Source organism: Amphibalanus amphitrite, unplaced genomic scaffold (genome assembly GCF_019059575.1).
Source record: "Amphibalanus amphitrite isolate SeventyFive unplaced genomic scaffold, NRLGWU_Aamphi_draft 000211F_arrow, whole genome shotgun sequence".
NCBI classification, from domain to species: domain Eukaryota; kingdom Metazoa; phylum Arthropoda; class Thecostraca; order Balanomorpha; family Balanidae; genus Amphibalanus; species Amphibalanus amphitrite.
This window is the reverse complement of record NW_024881706.1, coordinates 273458-298225: the sequence shown is the minus strand read 5'-3', so window position 1 is coordinate 298225 and position 24768 is coordinate 273458. Positions and strand designations below refer to the sequence as shown.

The following is a 24768-nucleotide window of genomic DNA, read 5'->3' as shown; positions in this document are numbered from 1 at the left end:
ACCGGTGTCCTCGACGGGGGATTAGCGCGTCTCCGCCGCCGCGCACCTCTGCAGAACGCCTTTTTAACGATCGTGCCGCGTCCGCCGGTCGGCGCTGGCGTGACTCCCCGACAGCAGCGGTTCACATGGCAAAAATCCGCGGCTGTGCGGACGCACCCCGTTCCGTGCAACAGGCTGCGTCCGCCCGCCGAGCGGTGCGCTGGAATGAAGAACCGTTTTCTCAGCGGCGAGGGCAGCTATTCGAATCGAGTCGCTGCTATCATACCTCACACACAGCACAGGGGTATATGCTCCGTCCTGTATTGAATACAAGGAGGAAGGGCGACCGGGGCGCGGCCTCAGGCCACTCCCACGGCCCACGAAACATGTACAAACGGCGCATCTGATACACATGGACACACACTCGATACACGGGATGGTACGGGTGAGATACAGGGCGATACGGGGCGATACAGCTCGATACGGAGCGATACAGGGCGATACAGGGCGATGGTGTGTCGCGCTTGACACCAGGAATAAAACCCGGCAACGAAATATACATACGGAGGACTCACAACAAACCAAGCTCGAGATCGTGACTGGGCACCGCCGCCCTCCCCCTGACTAGACCTTGGCATGCTTCGCAATCAGCCAGGGGCGCACAGCCGACACTCCCAAACAAAGATCAACGACAGCGGGAGACAGAGCCGCGCTGCACCTTCCACCGCTACGCGCGGGATAAAAACGTCCGGCCACGGCCCGGGCCGGGGAACATCCGCGTGACTCACTTCCGTACTCGGCCCGCTCCATCACTGCCCGCGCGACTGACTCACAAAGCACTCATGCGGAGCGGCCGCGGGGGCGCCGGCCGCGCCGCGCGCCAATCGTGACGGCCGCGTCACTGTGCGTCCCGTCACGGCGGCGTCACGCGGCATCACACACCGGTCTCCTCCTCGGGCGGCCACTGGCAGCGCTCGAGGTCGAGTCGCTCGGCGGCGCACCGTCCTCCCAGTACAAGCCGCCGCAGCCGCTCGCCATCGGCCGATGACGTCATGTCCGTGACGTCACACTCGGTAACGTCACACAGGTCCGGCTCGCTGGTCAGATCGGAGCGCGATGCGGCCAGCGAGGGCGGCGGGAAGTCGGTCTGGGTGCAGCCGTCCACCAGCTGGGCCGGCGGACCGGGCGACTGAGGGACCGATCCCGTGGAGCCCAGCGGCGAGTAGCCGTGCCGGCCCACCTGCAGCGAGAACGTGCTGCCGCGCAGCTTGTCGAGCAGGCCGCGAGAGCCGGACCGGCTGCGGTAGCGGCGCAGCACCTCCTGCAGGCTGCCGGCAGAGGTGGCCGGCAGGAACCGGGCGGCGCCGCGCCGGGCCCGCGGCCGCTCCGCCGCCACCGCCGCCGCAGCCTCCGCCGGCGCGACGCTCTGGTATCCTTCACCCTCGGCGCCAGCCCCGCGCCGAGTGTCACCACCCGCGCAGACGTCACACGCGTCATCGTAGTCGACGACGACGGCAGAGTCGGGCGTGATGTCGTCCGAGGTGGCGTCGGCGGCGGCGGGCCGGCGCAGCGGCAGCGAGAAAGCGGCGCCGCGCTGCCGCCGCGGCGAGCCGTCCAGAGACGGGTCGCTGGCGCCGCGCGACAGCACGCCCGCCTCGCTGCACTCGCGCGAGTCGCTCAGGTTGGGCTGCGACGTCGAGCCGCTGGTCGACACGTCCGTCAGGAAGTTGACGGCCGCGTCGGAGCCGACAGAGCCGAGCCCGGCGTCGGAGGCGTCGTCGGGCGGCAGCGGGCAGCTGAGCCGGTGTCGGGCAGCGCGCGGACAGGTGGCCGGACCGGCGGCCGGCGCGCCCGGCGCCGCCCTCGGCCGCGGCCGGCCTGGCCCGTCCACGGTCCGGTACAGACGCACCGTGAAGCTGTGCGCCGCGCTCTCCGAGCTGCACGTGCTCGCCTGGCGGCAGAGCGCGCGCGACGGCGTGGGCGCCGCCGAGCTCAGCTCGTCCGTGTCCAAACTGGGCCGGCCGCCGACCGGCAGGCAGTAGGTGGCACAGACGTCTGTGTACTCCTCGCTGGTCTGAGTGCCGCTGGAGCGCAGTGTGCTGGAGGCGGGTCCGGCGGCGCGACCCGGCTCGGCGGCCGCCGCGCGCAGTACCGGCTGGTAGGTTGTCTCCACGTGCGGCGGCTCGGGCGGCGGCGGCGGCACGAGGGGCGGCGCCGGCTGCAGCAGCGAGGAGGGCCGGGAGCCGGCCGGAGCGCTGGTCCGGTCCGCAGAGGCCGACCGGCGCATGGTGCGCCGCTGCGGCAGCGACACCGAGATGGCGTGTCCGCCGGCCAGCGGCAGCCGGTCCGTGTAGGCCAGCCGGCCGTCCTGACTGGCACTCTGCAAAACACACACAGACAGCACGGTCAGAGCGGGGCCGAGCGGCGAACAGGGGGCAGTACACGGCATACAACTCCCGTACCTGCGGAGTGTTTGATAGTTTCATGGGTTACACGCGTACTCCTAGACACTTTTCTACAGCTCTGACTACACCAACCGCACATGGGGAGAACAATCACCAACCGCACATGGGGTCACACGCGTAATCGCAGACACTTTTCTGCAACTTTGACAACACCAACTGGACACATGCAATGGGGAAAACAATGCAAGGAACTGGTGACGAAGGCAAGGAAACCACGATACAAAGGGAAACGCAGGTTCAGACGTTTTCCTCCTATTACGCAACGTTACGATGGGAGAATGGACATTCAAACGCCGCTTTGAAGTGAGACAATACGACAGGCTCGTCATTCAACAAATTGGCCGATCGAAGCGGCCGCATTTCATCGCTTATGCGTCATCGTCCCCCGCGGCCACACCGCGACTGCAGGGCCTCTGCAATCAGGGCCTGCGCCTCGGCTCCCCTCGTCTCGCGGGGTACATTCTCGTCCCGCGTCTCCGCGGCACTTTACGAGCCAACTTGGTGTGGCCGCGCCGCCGGGGCCGTCCGCCTCTGATGAGCCGGCGCCGACGGGTCACAGGATCCCCGTCCACTCCCGGGGGACCCACCAGACCCGTCTGGAGGCGTCGGCCGGCCCGGGGCGGCCTGACCTGGCGGCGCAGAGCTGCCCGGCAGAGGCCGGGAACATCGATCGACCACGGAGAGGTGTGAGAGCGCCGCGAGCGAGACGTCGACTGACGAGTTTCGGGAACGATCCCAGCTTCGACCGTCAATGGCTGTATAAAGGCGGCGGCGGCGGCGCGGTGGCTTATTCCCTACCGAGAATAAACTACGCTGAACGCAGCCTGCCAGGGGCGACACTTTCCGAAAATTATTGGTAGGGCTCTAATGTAAATTTTTGCCAATTCAAAGCGATTCTTTCCACGCAACGCCATAGGCATAATGTTAAATTTCCAAAATTATTGGTAGGGCTCGGGCCCTACCACGCCTATACAAAACGACACCCATGCAGCCTGCTCTCCATATCCGTCTCCGTCTCGCTCTCAGTCTCCGTCTCCGTCTCCGTCTCCGTCTCCGTCTCCGTATCCACCTGATCCCCCCCCCCCCCCTCCGCTAGCCGCTCTGCCGGTAACGCTAATTAGCTCTGGCCGCTGGCGGACCGGCTCCGGCAGAGCGGCAGCAATTAGTGTTTTGCGCGCCTGACGTGATCCATTGGCCGTAATCGCCTGAAGGGCGGCCACCGGAGCGCACCGCGATATCGGCAGGCTCGTTTGGCGCTCCAGAACGCGGCCGTCCCGATCTAAAACCGGAGCACGTCTCAATTGGCCCGTCTGCCGCCGGTAGCGGCGTCGTCACCGCCAGACAGGAATGGACGGATATAAAGACAAGGTCATAGCCACAAATAGAAAACAATACCAGACGCTTTTTGCGTCAGCGAACAGTCTGGTGAATGACAAAAAGAGCATACCCATTTGCTTGATTGCATAGCGGCACCCCTGTAACAGAGACAACTGAACAACCGCTCCAAGCGACCAGCTGTCACGACATGACCTTGTCTGCTCGGGGGCAATATTTTGGAGCCGACTGGCGCGTCCTGTCAACGCCTCGCATGCGCCCGGCGACCCCTGGACACTTTGCTGATTGCCACCCAACCCAACAACAGCTATCTCTTTGCTACAGCTGAGTTCAATCATAGGTTAGGCCGCCATTATGGCTATGAAACCCATAACACGGCTCTTGAAATGGCCCCACCATTATGTTATTACAGCCGTTCCGTAACGATTGCAGAGTATATCATAGCCCATCATAGCCGACATACGTCATTTCAGCTACCGGTCGTAACGCGGCGTAACCTGAGAGGGCGGTTCCGACCGGCCTCAACCGTTCACCGGCAACCGAGCAGGCTTCAATTGCCACGACCCCGCCCACGGCACGACGGCAGAAGCAACGTCCCGGAACGGGCCTCTCCACACTAACGGCGCAGTCAGCCGGCCGCAGTGAACCCACAGCTCACACCCCACTGCGCCCCGCTCCTAGTCCGACACCCACTAATCCCTGCAATGGGTGCATAATTAGCCCGCTGTTGACGCGCCCTAAAAGCCCGATCATTCCGTCCCCATCCGCTCCCCACTCTCTGAGATTTCTCTAACCCTCACCCCGTTCCTCCCTAAGCACATATCTAACCCACTCCCGCCCTGCCCGTTAGTCTCACCTGGACCACCTGGTTTCGGCTGCAGACGGCCGGGTAGTAGTCCAGCTCGGCGGCCGCGCGGCCCGCCTGCTGCGGCTTGGGTCGCAGCAGCCGCGGCCGGCCCGCGCACGACCCGGTACACAGCGCAAACACAGCACAGGCGGGCCGCCGGCGCGGCTCGTGGTACCTCAGCGGCTGAGAGCCCACGTACAGCAGCAGGCCGGCCAGCAGCAGCTCGACGGCGCGCGACAGCGTCTGGTAGCACCACCAGGCCCAGGGCTGCGGGCCGCCGGCGCGCGCGCTGAACACGCCGAACGCGTCGTACACCCAGACCATGCCGTAGGCCTGTAGCACGGCCAGCAACAGGCCCAGCACGGAGACGATCACCGTCAGCCGGACGGCCAGGCCCAGCGTGGGCCGCGGCAGCCGGCGCGGCATCACGCTGCCCTCGATCTGCAGCTTGGTGACGGTGGTGCGCAGCGCCTCGGCCTGACGGCGCACGGCCGCCCGGTACAGCGTGCCGAATATGTACCAGTAGGTCACGCTGAGAGCCAGGCCCCAGCAGATGAACATCAGCTGGCAGAGCGCCAGCAGGAACCGGCCCTCGAACTGCAGGCCCACGATCAGATCCGTGCCCACGCTGAAGGCGAAGTGGAAGGCGATGACGGAGGCGAGCGCGCCGGCCGACTGGACGCGCGGCCGCATCATCTGCACCTGGGTGGCGCTCAGCAGGGCCATGAACAGGATCGAGAAGGCCGACGTCAGGCACGGCACGGGCAGGTTGAAGAGCAGGTAGTTGACGGGCGCCGCGTACAGTCCTCCGGCGTTGTAGGCGTCTGTAAGCAGGTAGGCGGCGCGCAGAGCGGACAGCACCAGCACCATGGCCGTCAGCGTCATGAAGTACGGCTTGGAGAGCAGGTGCGGGAAGGCGGCCACGCGCAGCAGCGCCACTAGCGCCAGCGCGGCCAGCAGCGCAAACAGGCCGCCCAGCGCGTACACGTGCACCGGCCAGGCCAGGCCCCAGGCGGCGCGCGCCCGGTCCCACTCGGGCATCGGCTCGGCAAACGGCTCCAGATCGTGGCCGCCCATCCCCGACACCAGCACCGGGCCCGTCGGCTCCGGCTCGGCGCCCGGCTCCGGCTCCGGCTCCCCACCAGGCTCCGGCACAGGCTCCGCCACGGGCTCCGGCTTAGACGCTGGCTCGGGTACTTCTGGCACCGACTCTAGTACTGGCCCTGATTCCGGTTCCGGCACTGGTTCATATTCCGGTTCCGGTACCGGTTCATATTCCGGCTCCGGCACCGGTTCATATTCTGGCTCTGGTTCTGGCTCTGGCTCTGGCTCCGGCTCTGGCTCTGGCTCTGGCTCCGGCTCCGGCTCCGGCTCCGGCTCTGGCTCCGGTTCTGGCTCTGGCTCCGGTTCCGGTTCCGGTTTTGGCGCTGGCTCCGCCTCTGGTTGCGGTTCCGCTTGAGGTTCTGGCTCAGCTTCTGGTTCAGCCTTTGGTTCTGGTTTTGGTTCCGGCTCTGGCTCAGGCACCGGCATCAGTGGTTTCCAGTGTTTCTTTTTGGGCGGCGTGAGGTCGCTGGGGATACTCGGCACATACACAGTCGGCGGTTCGAAGCGGGCCGGCGGCGGCGCCGAGCTCGAGAACGGGTAGGTGGGAGGCTCGAGCCGGGTGGCCGGCGGCTGGTGCTGAACCCGGGTCGGCCGCTCCGTTCCCCCGGGCCCCGCGGGGCTCTCAGTTCGGACCGGCGGGCGAGGCGTGGTGGTCAGCCGCGGCCGCGGCGGCCACCGGCGGCCGTAGCCCGAGAACGGCGACTGCGTGGGGAAGTGGATGCGGTGGCCGCCCAGCCGTTGCTCGAACCAGTTCAGTCCGCGGTTGGGAGTCAGAGTCGGGAAGTGTATCCGGTCCGCGGAGAGCGCCGGCCGCTGGTAGATGAATCCGCCGGCCACCGAGCGGCGCGTCGTCGGACCGTACCGCGGCCAGTAGACGAGCCCGGAGGTCGGCGTCACCGGCGACTGCTGTGTGGGCTGAGGCTGCGGCTGTAGATCCGCCTTCATCTGGTGTCTCCCTCGCGACCCTGACCGCGCAATCACTCCCACAGTTCTCTCCGTCGAGACATCGAGCTCGTACTCGACATGATCACCCCCGGGTCCGGCCCCGCGGCCGTCCCCTGCACCATCCACCGGCACCACTGTCACCACCGGCTGCTCGGTGCCGTCACTACCGTCACCAGCGGGGGCGGGAGTGTTCACTGTCGGTGACCCGTCGCTCCGCGGTCCGTGCCGCCCCTGCCCGGCGGCGGGCGCGGAGGCCACGGTCGGTGTCGGTGTCAGCTGTGCCGGCTGCGGCGCGGACAGTCTCAGCGTAGCGGTAGTCAGCTCCTCGTCATCCCTCGCCCGGCCGCCGCCCGCCGACGCTCCGGGTGTGGCCGCCGGCCGGCCGACCCCTGACCTCAGGTCGGCGGCGCCATGACCCGCTGCGCCGCCCGCCGCCCCCGGCCGCCACTCGGGCGGCCGCGCCGTCTGGCCGGCGGCGAGCGCGACGCATGCGACGAGCAGCAGCGCACTCCGTCGACCCGGCGTCATGACGGCGTCACCATGTCGCCATCGACGGCAGCGCTGCAGGTCGGCGGGAGGAGAGTCGCTCCGTCAGAGACGCACCCGGCGGGGTGACGATAAAACAGCGGCCACCTGAAACACACAAACAACAGCGTCAGGCTCAGACCGGCCGGCAAACGGAACGGGTTTCTGCGCGGCACCAAACCAAGGTTCGGACGACTTCCCCGAAAACACAGGCATGTCAACAACACTGAGAATGAGCGGCGTGCTACCACACCGACAAAAACACTTCAACAGAGCTGCCGCGGTGTTAGCGACGCCACCAAACACGGGGAGACATTGACGGCGCCTGGGAGAGTCGTCCGCAGCGTCAGACGCGAGAAAAAGCTGCCGTCCTTCGGCCAACAGGCGGCAACCCGGTGTGGGGCTGCTCCCCAGTGCACCGAGGCCCTAAGCTACAGCCGCTCCCTCAGGGAGTGGGGACAGGCACTCCCCGAGATGATAGCCGCTCCCCGCTGGCAGCGGGCCTCCGACAGAGGTCGACACAATTAGCATATGCCACTGGGTGTTTATCGCATTGTAACCGCACCCAGACATGACTTCGCACCATTGTAAAACAGCACGTTACACGATATATCCATATTACTTTACGCTGATGGGTACCTGATAATTCGTGCGCAGGCTAAAACGAGATAATTCTTGCTGATCTCGTTTCTATCATTATTAACCGTTTTATTTTAAATGTACAAGTTTAACTTAACTTGTTCATCTCACCAGGGGCGGATCCAGCATTTTGCCAAGGGAGGGGCTATTCCGAATCGGGGGCCCCCCATCGATGGGGGCCCTACCTACCCCCAAAAGTTTAAGCCTGGATTTCGTCCACTTTATTTTTGGGGGCCCCCTATCATGCTTTTTTTTGCAAAAAAAAAAAGAAAATGAGAAAGTCGCCCGGGGGGCGCTATAGTCCCTATCGCCCCCTCTGGATCCGCCCCTGCTAGGAGGCCTTGTATGTGAACTAGGAAGCCCTCTGTGATAGCTAGGAGGCCCTCTGTGCAGATGCGAGCGCAGGCCCTCAGTACAGACTTGGAGACCCTTTGTGTGGATGCGAGTGGAGGCCCTCTGTGGAGATTAAGAGGTCCTGTGTTGGCGAAGAGGATATCTGTGCAGGCTTGGAGTCCCTCTGTGCAGGATAGGAGACCTTCTGTGTGAGTTAGGAGGCCCTCTGTGTTGGCTAGGAGGCCCTTTGTTCGGATGCGAGTGGAGGCCTCTGTGTAGGCTAAGAGATTTTGTGTTTGTTAGGACATCTGTGCAGGCTTGGAGGCTCTCTGTGCAGGTTAGGAGGCCCTGTAAAAGTGGTCATCTCTGTGAGTATAAGAGACCTCCAAGTTATGAAAAGCTTTACCAATCTTCTAACAAAGAAGTCTTCTCAGCTAGTCTTCTAAGAAATAACTAAGTGGGTAGGTTAAAAAAAAAACTCATCGGATTTCGGCCACTTTATTTTCAGGAGGCCCCCTTTTCAGCTTTTTAACTTTTTATTTTATTTTTGAAAAAAATCGGCCAAGGGGGGGGGGGCCATGGCCCCCATGGCCCCCCCCCCTTGTATCCGCGCCTGCATCTCACTGAAAAATGATACCTTCCACAGTTTTCCGAGAGGTCCCTTCTAAAAATGACCAAACACTGTGTGAGGCGACATTCTCAGGAATCGCAAGTCGCAGGTGCCTTCACAATGCCTGCTCGCGGTCAGCGTGTAACTACATGAAACCCATCTGCCACTGTCACAACTCGGCCAAATACCGCACGTATTATCCACAAAGCCTCGAACAGAGAAGCCCTGCAACGTATTACGACCGCCAATCCCCACCCGGCGACCGAGTCTAATCCCGAAATAAAACGAAACTCCACTCTGAAGCATGCCGGTGTGAGAGGGTGCCTACATTGCCCACATTTTCTGTCGCCAGCAAAGCCTGCTGATAATTGGGCCAGCGGTCAGGAGAGCCGGGCATTATGAAACCGGCGGCCGTAGGATACGCCCGATAGGTATACCGGTCAGTCCACCCTCACTGGCCCGCATTGGCCCATGCCGGATTAGGGTGACAATCATTTTACGACGGACTGACCGAGTGCGCCCCTGTTGGTCCACTCACCCCTCAGACTGAGTCAGTGTCAGCCAGAGTCACAGTCACAGTAACAAGTCACAGTCACAGTCCCATCGGCAGAGTGACAGGAGAGGACATTGGACGAGTCACGGGTGACCGGCGACGCGACGCACCACCGGTTCCAGACCAAATGGGACCATTTTCCGCCTCCATCCGCCCATTTATTACACTATCTCGACGAAAATTAACCCCGGCCGCTCGGCAAGCTCCGGTATAACTTTCGGCGGCGGCGGTGGCACCGCGGCCGCGACAGTAAATTGAAAATCCGGGGCCGCGTCATCGGTCCGCTGCCGACATACGGCGGCGCCGCGATCCCTCCGGAGATGGGCCGTACCGCCACAAATTCCCCGCCGCCCGTCCCGAGACGACGGCAAAATATGGCACCGCTCGTCAAACGAATTTTCTTTAATATGGCACGATGAATCACAGCTCGGGAGGGTCGCTCGCGAGCGTCTATAGACCGTCTGCCGCCAGCGGCTGTCCGCCGCCCGCCGACCGTCGTGGAGACCATTCAGTGGGCACCACAGGAGGTGGGACGTACCGGCAGCTCACCGCTGTGTGCACGGGGTATAGTGAGCAGCTGGTCCCTCACAGACGTGCTGGGGGCATCCCTCGCTGCACCGCGCTGCCGCTCGGACCCGCGCGGGTCGGTGGCATGGTGTACCGCGCGCGCGGACCACCGATCGATGCGCGGTCTGAAGAGCCGCGTCCGAGCGTCAGCCGCACGTTCTGCGTTCGCCGGCTCTCCGCGGCGGTCGGTCGGCCCCGGCCCCGAGCGATGGCAGGTCAATGTGCGGCAGATGGGCCGACAGAATGGCCCGGGCCGCCCGGCCGACAGCCGCATAGGAATGGCAATCACCGCCGCCGCCGTACGCATGAAAGTGGGGAATTTTCCTGTCGCTCGGACGTGCTTTACCGCCCGCGTGCAGTTGACCCCGAGAGCAATGAACTGTGGAACCAAGAACCGAAGAAGTCCGCTGTCACGCACCAAACATAGAGACGGAACAGTAAGTTTCGCCCGGGATGCGACGGCGCCGCTGATTTCAAGGTCGTCGCGGCCGACTGCGACGGTGATTACCCACGATTAGGTCTGATTGTGCCGCTGATCTTTACGGATAATCTGAGGCAGACGATGGATAAAACGGACGCCTAATTACGGGGTGGATCGTACACGCAGACCTCACGACACGCGAAACCGTTGGTCCACGGAGCGTAAACCGTTGTGAGGTCGCAGGGCGACTCGCGCGTACGGACCTGGCTGCGGGCTTACACCACTCGTGCGCCCAGTCCCACGACCCTTACGCAGGTGCTACCTCAAGCCCACGACTCTTTCACCGTCTGACGCTCGGTCACACGACCTCCGACCCCTTGAGTGTGGACAGAGGCGCGCTTCTAGGAGTGTCGCTAACACCTCGGTGTGTTACTCTCCACAACTCAATGGATCATCTTTGCTGTGACAGGTTCCCATTGCCACACGCACCACTTTTAACCACTCCAGCCACTCCACGTCACCACCCCACGTTTACACTGACACAGCACCTTCATCGCCCGCCGCCGTGCTGACAGGGGGAGCCCACAGGCCACAATACCACTGTGTGCTGTATCAGCTGGTCAGCAGGGCGGGACGCTGCACGGAGCCATAAACAGCGACCCGACACAGCCGCCGCGCGGCCCACGGCCCGTGACAAACACCAACTTTGCGGGCGCCGCACCGCCGCCGCCGCCGCCGCCGCGACTCCGCCACCGCCGCTGCTGCAGCAGCAACTTAGTGGGTGGTCGGCACAATACTCAATCGGGCAAGTTGTGTACCGGGGCGGGGGAGGCCGAGTTGGAGACGGGGGGGGGGGGGGGAGGGGCTCGTTAGCGAAGACGAACTCGACGCACCGCGCGGCTCTCGGGCGGCATCGTTAGGCGCAGTGCAGTGGGCAATCAGGAGCACCGCAAACGGGGAGAGCGCCTCCTTCTTCCCCGCTCCGCTCCCTCCCCGTCGTCGTGGAGAAGCCTGGGATACCGACTACCGAGAAGCCAGCCGGACAGATGCCCTGATTACGGTCAACAAGAGTAAAAACACGGGCACTGGTACCGGCAAGAAAGGCATTGGCAAACGACCAGTGTGGTTGGTAGATAACGAAGATAGGCGTATTGAGGCAATCGACCGGAAGCTGCACGGCAAAAGGAGGACAAACCCGTATCGGTCAGAGGTGACGATTACAAAAGGAAAACAACAACCAACATTGTATCTATCGTAAATGAAACATCAAAGGTTCCAGGATAACAAGATAACGCGAGGGACAGAGCTGAGATATACGTGTAAATCTCGCCCATTCAATACATTGCCCAATCTGCAGCGTTGCCCTTGACCGGCGGACCGTGGGTGGGTCGTGGTTGGCCCGTAGTCGATGACGTCACCAGTCACCGGCCGGGCATGGCCCCATCGCAGGTGGGCGGCCGACCGTGTCCAGAAATGCGACTCGAACGTGTGTACGCTGCACCGCGCCGAGCAGATGTGCATTGTGCACGTACCGTGACCATTCCTCTCCGAGAGGACAGAGTTCTGACGCACGAGAGGAGCAGATAACTGACGCACGAGGGGGTCGGTAGATCTGGGACAAGTGCTTTGCTAGCCGCCTGCCTGCGTCATTCCAGCGAGACGATAAAGGGTGGCCCTGGAATGGTATCTCCTTCGTTACTCAACGGCTAATAGGACAGGGTTGCCTCAGACGGGGAGGGTGTGAGAGGGGCAGGAGAGGGTGGAGTGTCGTCTGCGGCACCCACTTTGGCTATACGGCCCATAGAGCGCCGAGAGGCCACTGGTGCCCAATGAGGCGGACGTGGGTCGGTGACCTGCGTCACGCCCTGCCCCAGTGCCCTCCACCGTCTGCCGCGCGCCGTCCGCCCCCGGGAGCGGCTCGCTCCGGCCGACGCGGAGCCAATCAGTCCGGCGGCCGCCGCAACTGCAAAGTGCCGCGCAATCCCAGCTCCGGAGCGCAGCTGGCGACCGGAGTCCGGAGGCCGAGAGCGCCGGGCCGCGGCCCAGCGGGCACTCAGCTCAGGCCGGCACACGGTGCAAACGGACGAGCGACTGACCTCAGAGGCCAGGTCGATACGAGCCGCTGCAACATCCGCCGGTGCGCAGCGGGGGCGACATTGAGTGAGCGACACCTTCTTAGAGAGATTGACCATTGCTCTTGTTTCCGGGCGGTCAAATGGTCCAAAAGCTCTCCATCTAAAGCAATTGGCGCTTCGGCGAGGGTTTATTGCGTAAGTTTCCGCATCACGGTTGCCCAAGTTTCAAAGCGGTCACCAGAAGGCTCTCGTTGGGGCCGCGATTTTCTGCTCCAGTCAGCATCAGCACAATCCGTTTTCAGCGACAGCATGCGGCTCAATCAGGGGCGCTTCCTGTCGATTGGACGAGCTTTGATCTCGGTGTGGAGCGCTCATCAATGACACGCGGCTCGGCCCACCGCCCCGGGTCCGACCGGCCGGCGGCAGGACCTGCCTGCCTCCGAGCGCTGACGAGCTTCAACAGACTGCAGGTGACATTAACACAACGTGGAGTCTGTTGCCAGTCTTGAGAATTCGGTCCACATAGCCAGCGGAAATAACGAAATGGTAACCTGAACAACTATTGCACATAAGGCTGAACCGTAACAAAGTGATTGCGTCACCGACTGCGAGCATTCCGGGGCGTATCCTTTGTCCATATAAAATGTTCCAGCTCATTTTTTTGCGCGCACCTTTCACAGCCAAGGGCTGGCGGTCTGTGTCCGTGCGTAGGGAAACTGGATACACTACACCAAACAATCTGAGACAGGGACACTGAACCCTCCACACCACTTCGGAGAATGCCGACACCGCGTGGACGGTCAACTGAACATGCGGGAAAATATTAGGCCGATACAAGTCCAGACCAACACGTTTTTAATAAGCTACCTATATTGAACAGGAATACCTCCATAAATCGACATCGACAACAAATCGACAAGGCATTGACTATAACGATGAGTTGCTATGTCATTCAAAGGGGAGCCACAAACCGGCCGCTTTTAGATATCCTATCATCCCTTTTATCATTAAGGTGAGACCGGAATCAACGGGAATATCGTGTATCCATATGACTGTTCGAGTCGACCGTTGAAAAAGGAAATCTGCAGATGTTCAAACTTCCCAACACAACCACACCTGACTCAGTTTTCAGTCACCTTTGCGAGGGATGCGAGATTTCTAAAAATAATAATGATGCACCGTAAAAACTGTGAGGTGCTAACGACCGCACTGCAGCGACCAACGAACCACTGCTCGGAACAAACAAGTCTCCGCACATCTTGTTTGATAAACAAAGACAAATTAACACGAATTACGAGTCATACGAGATTCTGGAAAGTTTCCGAAGGAAACGACATGCAGTTCTGGCTCTAAGCAGAAGCTTTTCTGCACTGCTTTTTACTAGAGAGACAGGCAAGATCATTGTTTGCCCGTCGGAGATAAAACAATGACGGCAGATGCATTTCCGTAACATTGTCGTACCTTAGGAATAAGTGTCAAATGCGCATTCCAAATAAAAAACATCAAATGGGGTTTACGATCAAATGCCTCTATTTGCAGCGTGGGAAAATAATGCAAGTCCTTGGGCAGTGGTGGAAGACATTCGTTGGTGCGTCATATATGGTATAAGGCTAAGGCTTTAGCAGAAACACGGATGTGCAAGAGATTGGTACATGAAGTAAATCCCAGACCCACAAAATGTCAACTTCCGAGAACATCCCTCTGACACAGATGATTGGTGTGACCGGCTTAAAACGACAAAGGCGACGAAGATGCCAAAGTATGTCACGACAATCTCGGTTCCGATATCATGCCGTTTATAGGCAAAGAATACCGGTTCAAACTACGGTAAATGCCAAATAACCATGCATTGTCTGTACCACAGCTCACTGCCAGTCTGTAAATACAACGTTTAATAAGCACTTAATTAGCTCATACGCCTTGTTTGTTTGAGCCGGTTACGATATCAATTTAATTTGAGATCACGATACGGCACAAGTCACGAGGAAGATCCTGCAGCCGACGAGCACGACCGTCCAACTCATAATGACATATCGTGGTCATCTCGTCATAGGCTTTGTCCTATTTTTGCCACCGCCACCGAGCTTTGGGGACAAAGCGGTCGTTTGCTGGCATTGTCTAGTGCACTATGATGGCATTCGGAGAACTGCGTTTTCCTGGAGTGTCCCATCAAAGTCATCCGTATGCTGTTTTTCACTGGCCAGCAGGAAAACTGGGAAACAATGCGCGGTGAACTTTACACTTAAAATCAGTGCAAGAGACCGTGCCACTAGCCTAGCTCGTGTCTCTGCGTCATCCGTGATTCTAGAAAGACCTGCCCTTGTCCTGACCCGGACTGAGAGACGAGTCAGTCCGGCTGCCGCTGACTGGACCAGTCGGGTGCGCTCGCCCTTGGTGCAGTACGTCGTATAGTCACACACCGTCTCTCGCCAGCGTCAGACCACCATTGGCCGCGCTCACGGTCGCTGGGTCCGACTATGCGCCGTAAGCCAACAAGTGGTCTCTGACCGGATCAGAGGAGACACGGCACGCCGACCGGTGCCATCTGACCCGCGATAAAGCCCGATTCGCCCACTAAAAACGCCGTCCACGCCACGGCTCAGCGGGGCGAGGACAACGCGCAGTGGCCGTGTGCAGTGCCCCGGAAAATGCTGCCCACTCGACTCCAAAGCGTCGTTCGGTACTTGCTGCTATTCCCACTGCACAGTGATTGTGCTTCGATCCGGAAAAAACCTGACGTCGGTCCGTGTGTGTAGCCGTCACGCAACCGGTAACGTCGCAAGAAAGCCGATCCGCACATTTTTTAATCCAGCTTCAGAGCATACGGATGGCTGCAAGCAACGCACAGCAAAAACGCAGAGCATGGTACGCAAGGAGTTTGACAGTTCATACTTTTGAAACGCACCAAGTTGCAGGCTGGAAAACCAGTTCCCAGTCAGGTCTCTGTGAAGCCTGAACGTCCGGCAGTGGTCGTTAGGTCAATGCATGCAGCACAGAGGCCCCTCGCGGCCTCCTAACCCGTTCACGGCTTTAACTAATTCGCCACCGGGTCAGGACGGTAGCTCGTCTCACCAGACGCTACCAGCGGCGTGAACATTGAGCATCTCATGCATGCATAGTAGAACCCATTGCCCTCGAATGGCGGCCGCGTATATCGCAGTCGCACGGCCTAATATGTGCGCCGGTACGGTCCAATTCCAACCGGGCACCGGAGGGTCCTCAAAGGGTGATGTATGCGACTTTTCATAGCATTATTCCGGAACAAAGCGATCGCGTTCGACTTCAATAGGCCCAAGCCGGCACATAATATGGTCCCCTGGTCCCATCGCAGGCCGCCCATCTGCGCGAGCGATACGATACTTTCTACACACTCCGCTTGCTCAACTGCAGGTTCGCACTTGCAGCTTAAATAGTTCGAAACAACATGCCATCAACGGACTAGCAACCCGTGGGTTAGTTTGTCCTCTGAACCTTTTCTTGTTTTGTTCAACAAGATTCAGACTTTTAGAGCAGTCATCCAATGACGGACGGAAAGTGGAAACCTGATGCGTCACGTAAAGAGGCAGTTCCACTTAGCACGCAGGACCTCCGTCCCTGTAAATGTGGCCTGCCGACGAAGACCAACACTTCACTCGGCCATCCAATCCCGCGCGTCCACTACAGGGGCTCACCCGGATCAGCCTACCGCTGAGAACACTTCCTTCCCGTCATGTCAGCAGGGTGACACGCGGCACGTGCGCCGGTCACCGACTCGGCGCCGGCCGCACCCAGGTCACGTACTCGACTCTCACGGTCACTGTCGGCGCGCGCGGACGCCTCTGTCGGAAATAAACTGGACAGTGGGCGGCGGCGGTCGCCAGTCGGCCGGCCGGTCACGCCCAGTCGGGGTGGGGTCATCGGTCGACCCGGCTGACCTCGGCGCGACCCGGTGGCCTTCCGGTCCCGGTGACCCCACACCGATCGACTGGTCGGCGCCGGAAGGTCTGGGCGATAGGTTGGATTAGCTGTGTTTGTGGCCGGGTCCCGCTATGTCATGTGACCGTTCAATAATGCCTGACGGAAACGGGTGTCTTGTGACCAGTAGTACGCAGACTTGTGATCAGCTCAGTTGAGCCGGCTCAAAAATCAGCTCAGCTCATGAGCCGGCTCAACATTTTGCCAAATTGTTGAGCTGTGAGCTGAGCCGGCTCTGTAATGCATTGAGCTGAGCTGCTGTCTGAGCTGAGCTGAATGAGCTTGAGCTGAGCTGAGCTGAATGAGCTTGAGCTGAGCTGAGCTGAGCTGAGCTGAGCGAGCTGAGCTGAGCTGATTGAGCTGAGCGAGCTGAGCTGAGCTGAGCTGAGCTGAGCTGAGCTGATTGAGCTGAGCTGAGCTGATTGAGCTGAGCTGAGCTGATTGAGCTGAGCTGATTGAGCTGAGCTGAGCTGAGCTGAGCTGAGCTGATTGAGCTGAGCTGATTTAGCTGAGCTGAGCTGATCCAGTTCTAATTCTTTTCAGTTCATGCTTGGAAATTAACTCAGGATTTGATGCTTCAGCTATGAGCTAGCTATGGAGTGAGCAATTACACTGCCTTCGTGATCGCACTTAAAAATATCAAAACTCTAAAGAAATCAATATTAATCACTAATCAAGCTTAATTTATTTCATCCATGTTGCATGGAAATTGGAAGACCAGGGTCTTGGCCAATTTACAGGCTAATACAGCCAGTCTCAAGTTTCAAGTCTGACTGCAAGATGAATACCTACTGTCAGGCTTTGATGCTTCGCCTTGACACTCTGCTCCGCAATGTACAATTCAGCATTCTTCACTTTGTTATTTAAGCAGTTATTTAAATTGATTTTATCGATAAGGGTTCTTACCTCTGCATAAAATATTTACAATTAGGAATTAGCAAATGTTCCTCTTCGTTGGTTGAATGTGGGCTAAGCAACCATATCCTATTGAAAGTGGGGTGGGGCAGAGGCGCTAACTGGAACTCTCACCTTCTGATGTCCATAATATGGGAAAAGCTCCCTTATTCACACGCCGACTATGAATTCTAATTGTGTTGACATTGCCTTGGTTGAGATCAGGGTGGTGTTTGGTTTCACTCAAGGTTTCACTGATAACAGCACGCTGCTATCACACGTGTCAAATGGGGTTTCCATGGAGATATAAACAAACTCTTATCTCCAAGTTCCAACACTACCCCAAAATGTAACGTCAGCTCCTGGCAGGGTGCCAAGAGCGGATGGCGGCGTGGGCGTGCTGCTCTCGGCCGTGAAACACCGCCTAGTTGAGATGATTCCATGGCGTTTTTTTCGTCTAGCAGATTTTCGTCCGACTTTTCTTCGTCTGGCATTTTTTCGTCTGTACATTTTTTCGTCTGTAAACTTTTTCGTCCAGACTTTTTTCGTTCGTATATTTTGAACTTATATGTTATGTTAACATCGCGGGTGCACACTCTGATAACATGTGATAACACTGCCAAGAACAGTCCATTTCATGTACCTAACTATAGTCTGAGTCCAAGTAGACGCACGACTCGCAAAGTCTCAAGGTCTTAATGAGCTTATCTCTTTTGCCCATTGTGTAAGTTGCCTCGCTCCTTGTTAGAGGAGACTTACTTATGCGCCAAGAGTTGGTCTGTTTTTTAACCCTCGCCCGTATTGGTGTTTTTCCAGCCGCGAACGTATAAGGGGGCGGGGGTCCGTTGGACCCCCCCTTGCCGTTTCGTCCCTGATCGAGCTAGAGCTTCGCGGAAAAAACGAGCGTGCTGCCCGCGACGAGAGGAAGCCGATGATACCCAATTTTAAGGTCCTAGGTTATCGGTTGACCTTCCAGGTCAGGTCAATGACCCAAAAGTCGGGAAAATCGGGACCTGTTAGAACGTCGTAAAACGTGGCTGCTATGGGGTTTTTCGGGGTGCTGATCACGAATATCATGTTAGTTATGATCACTGATGATGTCTTTATGCATTGAGGCCAGGTCGGGTCAGGTCAGGTCAACCAGTAAGGATTTTGCCGGGTATTCGTAGTAGCCTCTGACAGCTTCGAAACATGTTACCAAGGCACCAAAACTGCTTCGTAAATGTTCAAATGGTTGCTAAATTCGAATTCAGCTCCAAAAACTAGCCTAGAAACATGTAAAACTCGAAAAAGTGAACCGAGGTCATCAAAGGTCAATGACCTGACCTGACCTTCCGGTGACCTTGACACCCACCCTAATGCATGGGAGCAACATCATATGCCATGTTTGAACACTTGAAACCACAAAAAGACTGCTAACGCGCGGCTAATGCGAGCCGACATACGCCGAATCGCGATTCCGGCCAAACATGGTCTCGAAAAGTAGGTCACAGGTCAAAGGTCATTAGGGTCAGGGTCATGAAATTTTCAGGATAGGTGTAAAATTGATTATCGCGAGGGTACTGAAAGTTTCGTCGCGATCGGCCGCTTTTTACGCGAGTTATTCGCGAAAAACAGAGGGGGGTCCGTTCGACCCCCCCCCCCCCCTATACGGGCGAGGGTTAAGCATGTCCGATTTAAAAAGAACGACTGAGCGATCTAAGCGTGAATTTAACTGAGCGGAAACTGAGCTAAGCTGAATTGAGCGGAAACTGAGCTGAGCGGAAACTGAGCTGAGCTGAGCTGAGCGGAAACTGAGCTGAGCTGAGCTGAGCGGAAGCTGAGCTGAGCTGAGCTGAGCGGAAACTGAGCTGAGCTGAGCTGAGCGGAAACTGAGCTGAGCTGAGCTGAGCGGAAACTGAGCTGAGCTGAGCTGAGCGTGAGCGGAGCACAGCCGGTTTGAGCGGAGCGTGAGCTGAGCTGAGCCGTGTTAAACTGAGCGGGAGCTGAGCGGGAGCGGATAAAACGGAGTTGAGCTGAGCGAGCTCACTTTTTTCTTGAGCTGTCACAAGTCTGGTAGTACGAGTATATAAAGAAAGAACCAGTACATTCTTTGCAGCGCATAAGCTGTTCTGAAACCCAGACAGGCATCACGAGTCGCCAGACGGTCGCGCCGCCAGTTGTTTATCGAGCGACACTGCCATGGACTTACTGTGACATAGGAGCGCACTGGGAGCGAAACCACAGCGCTGTGGCTCATAAAAATCCCCCGGAACGATTTTCAGCGGTGCCGTTAGCTGCCGGCTGGCAGTGTGGAGGCTCGTGATATTGATTGACCGTCTGCCAGAGAGCCGCCGGCGGCTGTCTGCGGGGCCGGGGATCGTGACTGAGCCGAGACTCCCCGGCTGCAGCGGCAACAAACGGCCGCGCCGCGCCGCGCTGAGCTACGGCCAGCCAGTGCTGAACTACGGCCGGCCCGCGCTGACTGAGAACTGTGCACGGTGCAGCCACCCGGCCGCTCACTGCGCTATCTGATCTCAGACCGAATGATTGTCGGGCGGAGCGATCCATCGTCAGCGGCTCTGGCCACCCTGCGCCGGATCAGACCCCGTCCGTGACCCGGGTCACCGGAAGGTTACTCCACCGGCGGGAATCCAGCGCCCGGCCGGCACGCCCAGTGTCGCAATGACAGAGCGCTGAAACAGAATCGGAAGGCACCGGACGTAAACTAGGCACCGGCGGCCGGCAGGTCTAATCTCGGGAAATCCGAGCCGATTGGAGCTGACGGCTGACCTGCAGTAACTCCCGGAGGCCGGAGCGGCCATGTCGCGGGGCCGGCGGAGACGGAAGCTCAGATAGCACTCGTGGAAGGACACGCCACTGCCCACCCCCCTCGTCACGCACTGCTGTGTGCTCCCATGGCCAGTGGCCGGACAGCGCCGTGCAAACTGTGCCAGGCACGCGAGGGGACGATCAGCCGCCTGGGCCTCCAAAGCAGAGAGAGCCACGGGCAACAAGGATTCTCTTCTCTGAAATCACAACCAGTCGGACGCTGTCCTGAGCTGACATCCCACGACTCATCAAAGACCAACCGTAACCATCTGCGTCGTGGTTCCGAGGGTACCATGCCGGCCGTTCCACCCAGCCGTCGTGACCTACAGGGCCAAACCCCTGCCATGCACGCGCTAACTCGTGGCCGAGGATGGTCGTGTCACGTGCCGTCAGCACTGGATCGGATCGTGACCCGGGTGATATCGTTGGGGTGAAAATGACCGACTGACGGCTCTAGCCGTACGTACATACATACGTGGTGCATTGTTCGTATATATGGTGCATGACACAGGCAGTAGGCACCTCGCGATATGGGACCGAACGCGTGCACCGGTGCAGGGCCACACCGCAAGTGGCAAAAAAGGTGTGCGAGATATCTTGATAAGGGTGACAAAGAAGGCGTGCAAATTCCTTGCCAAGTACGGAATCACGGTGAAACAGATGGAGAAGAGGCCGAAGAGGACATAAATCAAGGAGGAATCGATGTTGGCCTTTCAGAGGGGCGACAAGTGCAATCAGCGGAGAAGTGCTGGTGTTATCACCTCTGCTGTAACTACCCGGCCTAATTCCTGTTTACTCTGATTCTTGTGGGCAACTCCATATGCCGTGACAGTCTGATCAGACTCAGACAGAGCGTGACATTTTGGTCAGACTCGTCACGGTGCACTTAGCACGGGGCACACCGCAGTCAACACCGCTGACCGCACCCACAGTCGCACCCCGCTGAGAATCTCACGGCATCCAGTTACCGAGATCCTGGAGAGCCGAAACTCCAGCTGGAGTGGACAAGCCGTCTCCAGCAGAGATCGCCAGCCACTGAGAATGAGATCACAGCCAGTCTGGTAGAGCGGGGATGGGGTACCCCAGGGGATAATAAATGCGTCATGAACCGGTGAAGACGGTGGTCCGACGGGAAGGGGGTAGTGTTGCGGGAAAATACAGGCTATATCAGAGAGGCCTGAAGGGTTCAGTGAGCTGGAGCGAGTGGGCGGATGGTGGGTGGAAAGGCCGACATTGTGTCCTGACCGCCACCGGAGAACGCGAGATCGGGAGAGCTGAGGAGAGCCGGGACGTGGCCTTTTACTGAGCTGTGAGCATCGCGGCCTGTCCTGTCCCCGCTGGTCAGCAATTGATATCGTATGCTGTCCCAACTAACCAGTCAGTGCGGGCTGCTTGACCTGTTGGCTGAATGTTACCACTGACCGGTCAGTTGGGGACTTTCCCAATGACCAGTCAGTAGCGTGTGACCGTCATATCTAACGATGACAGGAAGCAGCCTTAGTTAACACTGCCCCTGCGCCGAGTGCAGAGCTGCACGCCTTGTGCAATGCAATATTGCATGCCGAAGTTCGAGCGCACCGGCAAAGCTAAAAATGGACACAACAATGAAGTAATCCATGGTGAAACGTGACTCTAATCCGTAAACATTTGCATTGTGCACTTGCATGAACATGCAAGCGATTGAGTATCGTGCATGCATGACCACACAGGCTGTTAAATCAGTGTTATCATTCAAGAATGAAAAAGTCACGTTTTATTCATTTCGTATGTTGAATTTAGCGCATTAGAGCATACCGAGCATACCTACCCCAACAGTCAAGGAGTAGGTATTTAATTCCCAAAGCATTCTAAAAATAAATAAATAAATAAATAAAACAACTAAATAGAAAAAAAACAATGGCCACCCGATATTGACTCTCATGATTCGTTGTAGGCTGGAACTCAAGGAAAGTTTCCCAGGGTTTTTAAAATATCCGAACAAAGATTACCCAATTGCTTCGATACCATCGATTAATTACGGAAAGGATCGTGCCTTGTAGCTTAGAAACCGAAACACCTATCAAATATTGCATTTATCAACATCAAGAAAGACAGCGGCCTTAATTATCCAGAAAATCGCATTCGGAAAACAAACTACTACGCTGAGACATTTGTCGGAGCCATCCATTATCTGTATCTCGATCAGAACCAATCGGACCATTGGCAGAGGCCACGTCAGACGAGTGAGTCACCGAGTAGGTAGCCGCAGTCGAGAGGCCGCTCCAGACCGGAGTGAAATGACTGGACAAATTCCCACGGACTTCCTGCGTCGTGCGCTAATCGGGCCGTCTTTCCCAGCCGAGCGCCGATTTTGAACGGCGAGCCTACAGCTAAACAGTCTCGTTTGTCTGTGATGGAAAACCACGAACCAAGAAATGAAGCAAAGGCCAAGGGAAAACATCGTAGGAATCATGAAAACGCTATTCCAACTTGCCAATTATTAGTCACGTACTCTCGCTGTTGAAAACAATTTTACATAATAAACGAATTGAGATAATTAAAAAAAAAATCCTTTTCCAATTTCAATTGTTCTTATTTCTGCTTGCACAAAACGATATTGATATACCCGTGCCTATGCATGGCAACCTTATATTATATATCAAACCGTGAGTAGGTATAGAACACATCTTTTAAATGTCGAGCCGATAGGCGAGACGTTTAAAAGATTTTTCTACCTACGAGCGGTTTAGGTAATGATTTTATCCCGTACCGTACCGCCGATATGTTTCGGGCGCTTAAAGGTAAAAAAATACATTTTATATAAAAAAATACGACATAATTCAGACTAGACGAAATATCTACTAGACATTTAGCAGTTTGTTAACCGTCTAGACGTTTAACAAAGCAGTTAAACGACATCTGATAATTTTCTCTCTTTGCACGTGAAACAATTGTAAACACTGTCTACGGTGCGGGATAATCAACTATCAATTATCTGAAATTATCCCGCACCGTAGACAGGTTTACTATTGCTTCACGTGCAAAGAGAGAAAATTATCAGATGTCGTTTAAATGATTTGTTAAACGTCTAGGCGTTTAACAAACTGTTAAACGTCTAGTAGACATTTTGTCTAGTCTGCAATATGTCGTATTTTTACATGAAACGTATTTTTTACCTTTAAGCGCCCGCAAGATACCGGCGTAACGGGATAAAATCATTAAACCGCTCGTAGGTAGAACAAATTTTTCAAACGTCTCGCCTATCGGCTCGACGTTTAAAAGAATTCTTCTACCTACTCGCCGTTTAATACCTAAATAATGTCCCGTAACAAAACGTCCTATACGCAATATGTTCGCATATAAAGTCGCTCCTTTTAACATATACATAAATAGACATCTTATGTCGAAAGTTGTTATACAAGCCCGAGCGGCAGGCGTGCATCAACATGAAAGTTCACGATATTTTGATCCGTTGGAATACCTGTGATAACAATTAGCATGCTTCATCACTTGTACCCAAGGATATAAAGGATTGGCACAACTGCAGAGTCTCCGACCAATTGACTCCCCTTCAAATCTCTGACACGTTCGATCCCATACCTGCCATGCCAATGCATCACCCGCTAAGTCGAAAGAAACATCCGACTCCCGACTGGAAAAAATGCCTCCACTACGCTGAAGTTCTCGGCGGAGGTGATGCGCCGAAATTTCGGCGCAAGGGTTTATGCGCCGAAATTATTTTACCAAGCCATGCTTCATGCGCCGAAAATTTTCAAGGCTTACTGATGGCTGCAGGCTGTAGCCACGCACTTTTCATCGAGGGGGGGGGATGGCGTGTGTGTGTGACTGTCTTCCAGTGACTACTGTCTACAGACGGTTGTTGGCACGGTCGACGGGATCGGGCAGACAAAAGACATCAGCAGGCCATGCGGGACCGAGCACCAGGGTTCGCTATCACAAAATATCCTGACTCACAAACTCACTGGCATGTTCCATAACGTAACCTTTATTTTGTTGCTCGGCTCTGATCAGCAGTAGTGCCCAGCCGGTGACTGACGCCTGACGGGGCCTTCAACAGGCGTGGTGCAAGCACGGCCGATGGGATCGGGCAGATACCAGGCCACGCGGGACCGATTGCCAGCGTCCGCTCACAAACCACACGCCGGAAATACAGGAATCACAACGGTCAATACGCACACGATAGCATACGTTATCTGAACTAGGGGATCCGACAATCCATAACCTCACTCTGGATCGTTGAACTGTTCCCGCCGTGGGAGAGTCGCAATCAGGTTCACTGAACATGACTTAAATACCCTGAGACGAGCACGAGACAAGATAAGTGATATTTAAGATGTTTAACTCCCGAAGACATTTAACCCTCGCCGGCCGAGGGGGGATTGGTGCCACCCCCCGGACGTTTTTTTCGCGATTTACGCCGAAGTACGCCGAAAATTTCGGCGCAAGCCGTCGATTTACGCCGAAGTACGCCGAAAATTTTCGGCGCAAACACCCAACTACGCTCGAGTTCTCGACGAGAGCGTGCATTTTTTCCAGTCGGGACATCCGTGACGAGCGCGGTGCGCCCGACTCACCTTTCTCAGTGTCCTCTCTCTGATGAGCCTCCTGCGGGGACCAATCCGGCTGTATCTGTGCAGCTCTCAGCCCGTCAGGAGACGGCAGTCGGTTATCCTCGCAGACCGGCAGCCGACACGCACCCCACGGAACGAAC

At 57.2% G+C, this 24768-nt stretch overlaps 1 protein-coding gene across 1 annotated transcript; it reads right to left on the bottom strand.

Moving 5' to 3' along the window:
• Window positions 1-280: 280 nt before the first annotated feature.
• LOC122385213 lies at window positions 281-24764 on the bottom strand. The gene is made up of 3 exons (XM_043373333.1): window positions 24632-24764; window positions 4636-7308; window positions 281-2359 (listed from the first exon to the last, which is right to left on the bottom strand). Exons 2-3 carry the CDS (start codon window positions 7201-7203, stop codon window positions 914-916), a joined length of 4014 nt encoding a protein of 1337 aa, XP_043229268.1. The 5' UTR covers window positions 7204-7308; window positions 24632-24764; the 3' UTR covers window positions 281-913.
• Between the last annotated feature and the right edge of the window lie 4 nt (window positions 24765-24768).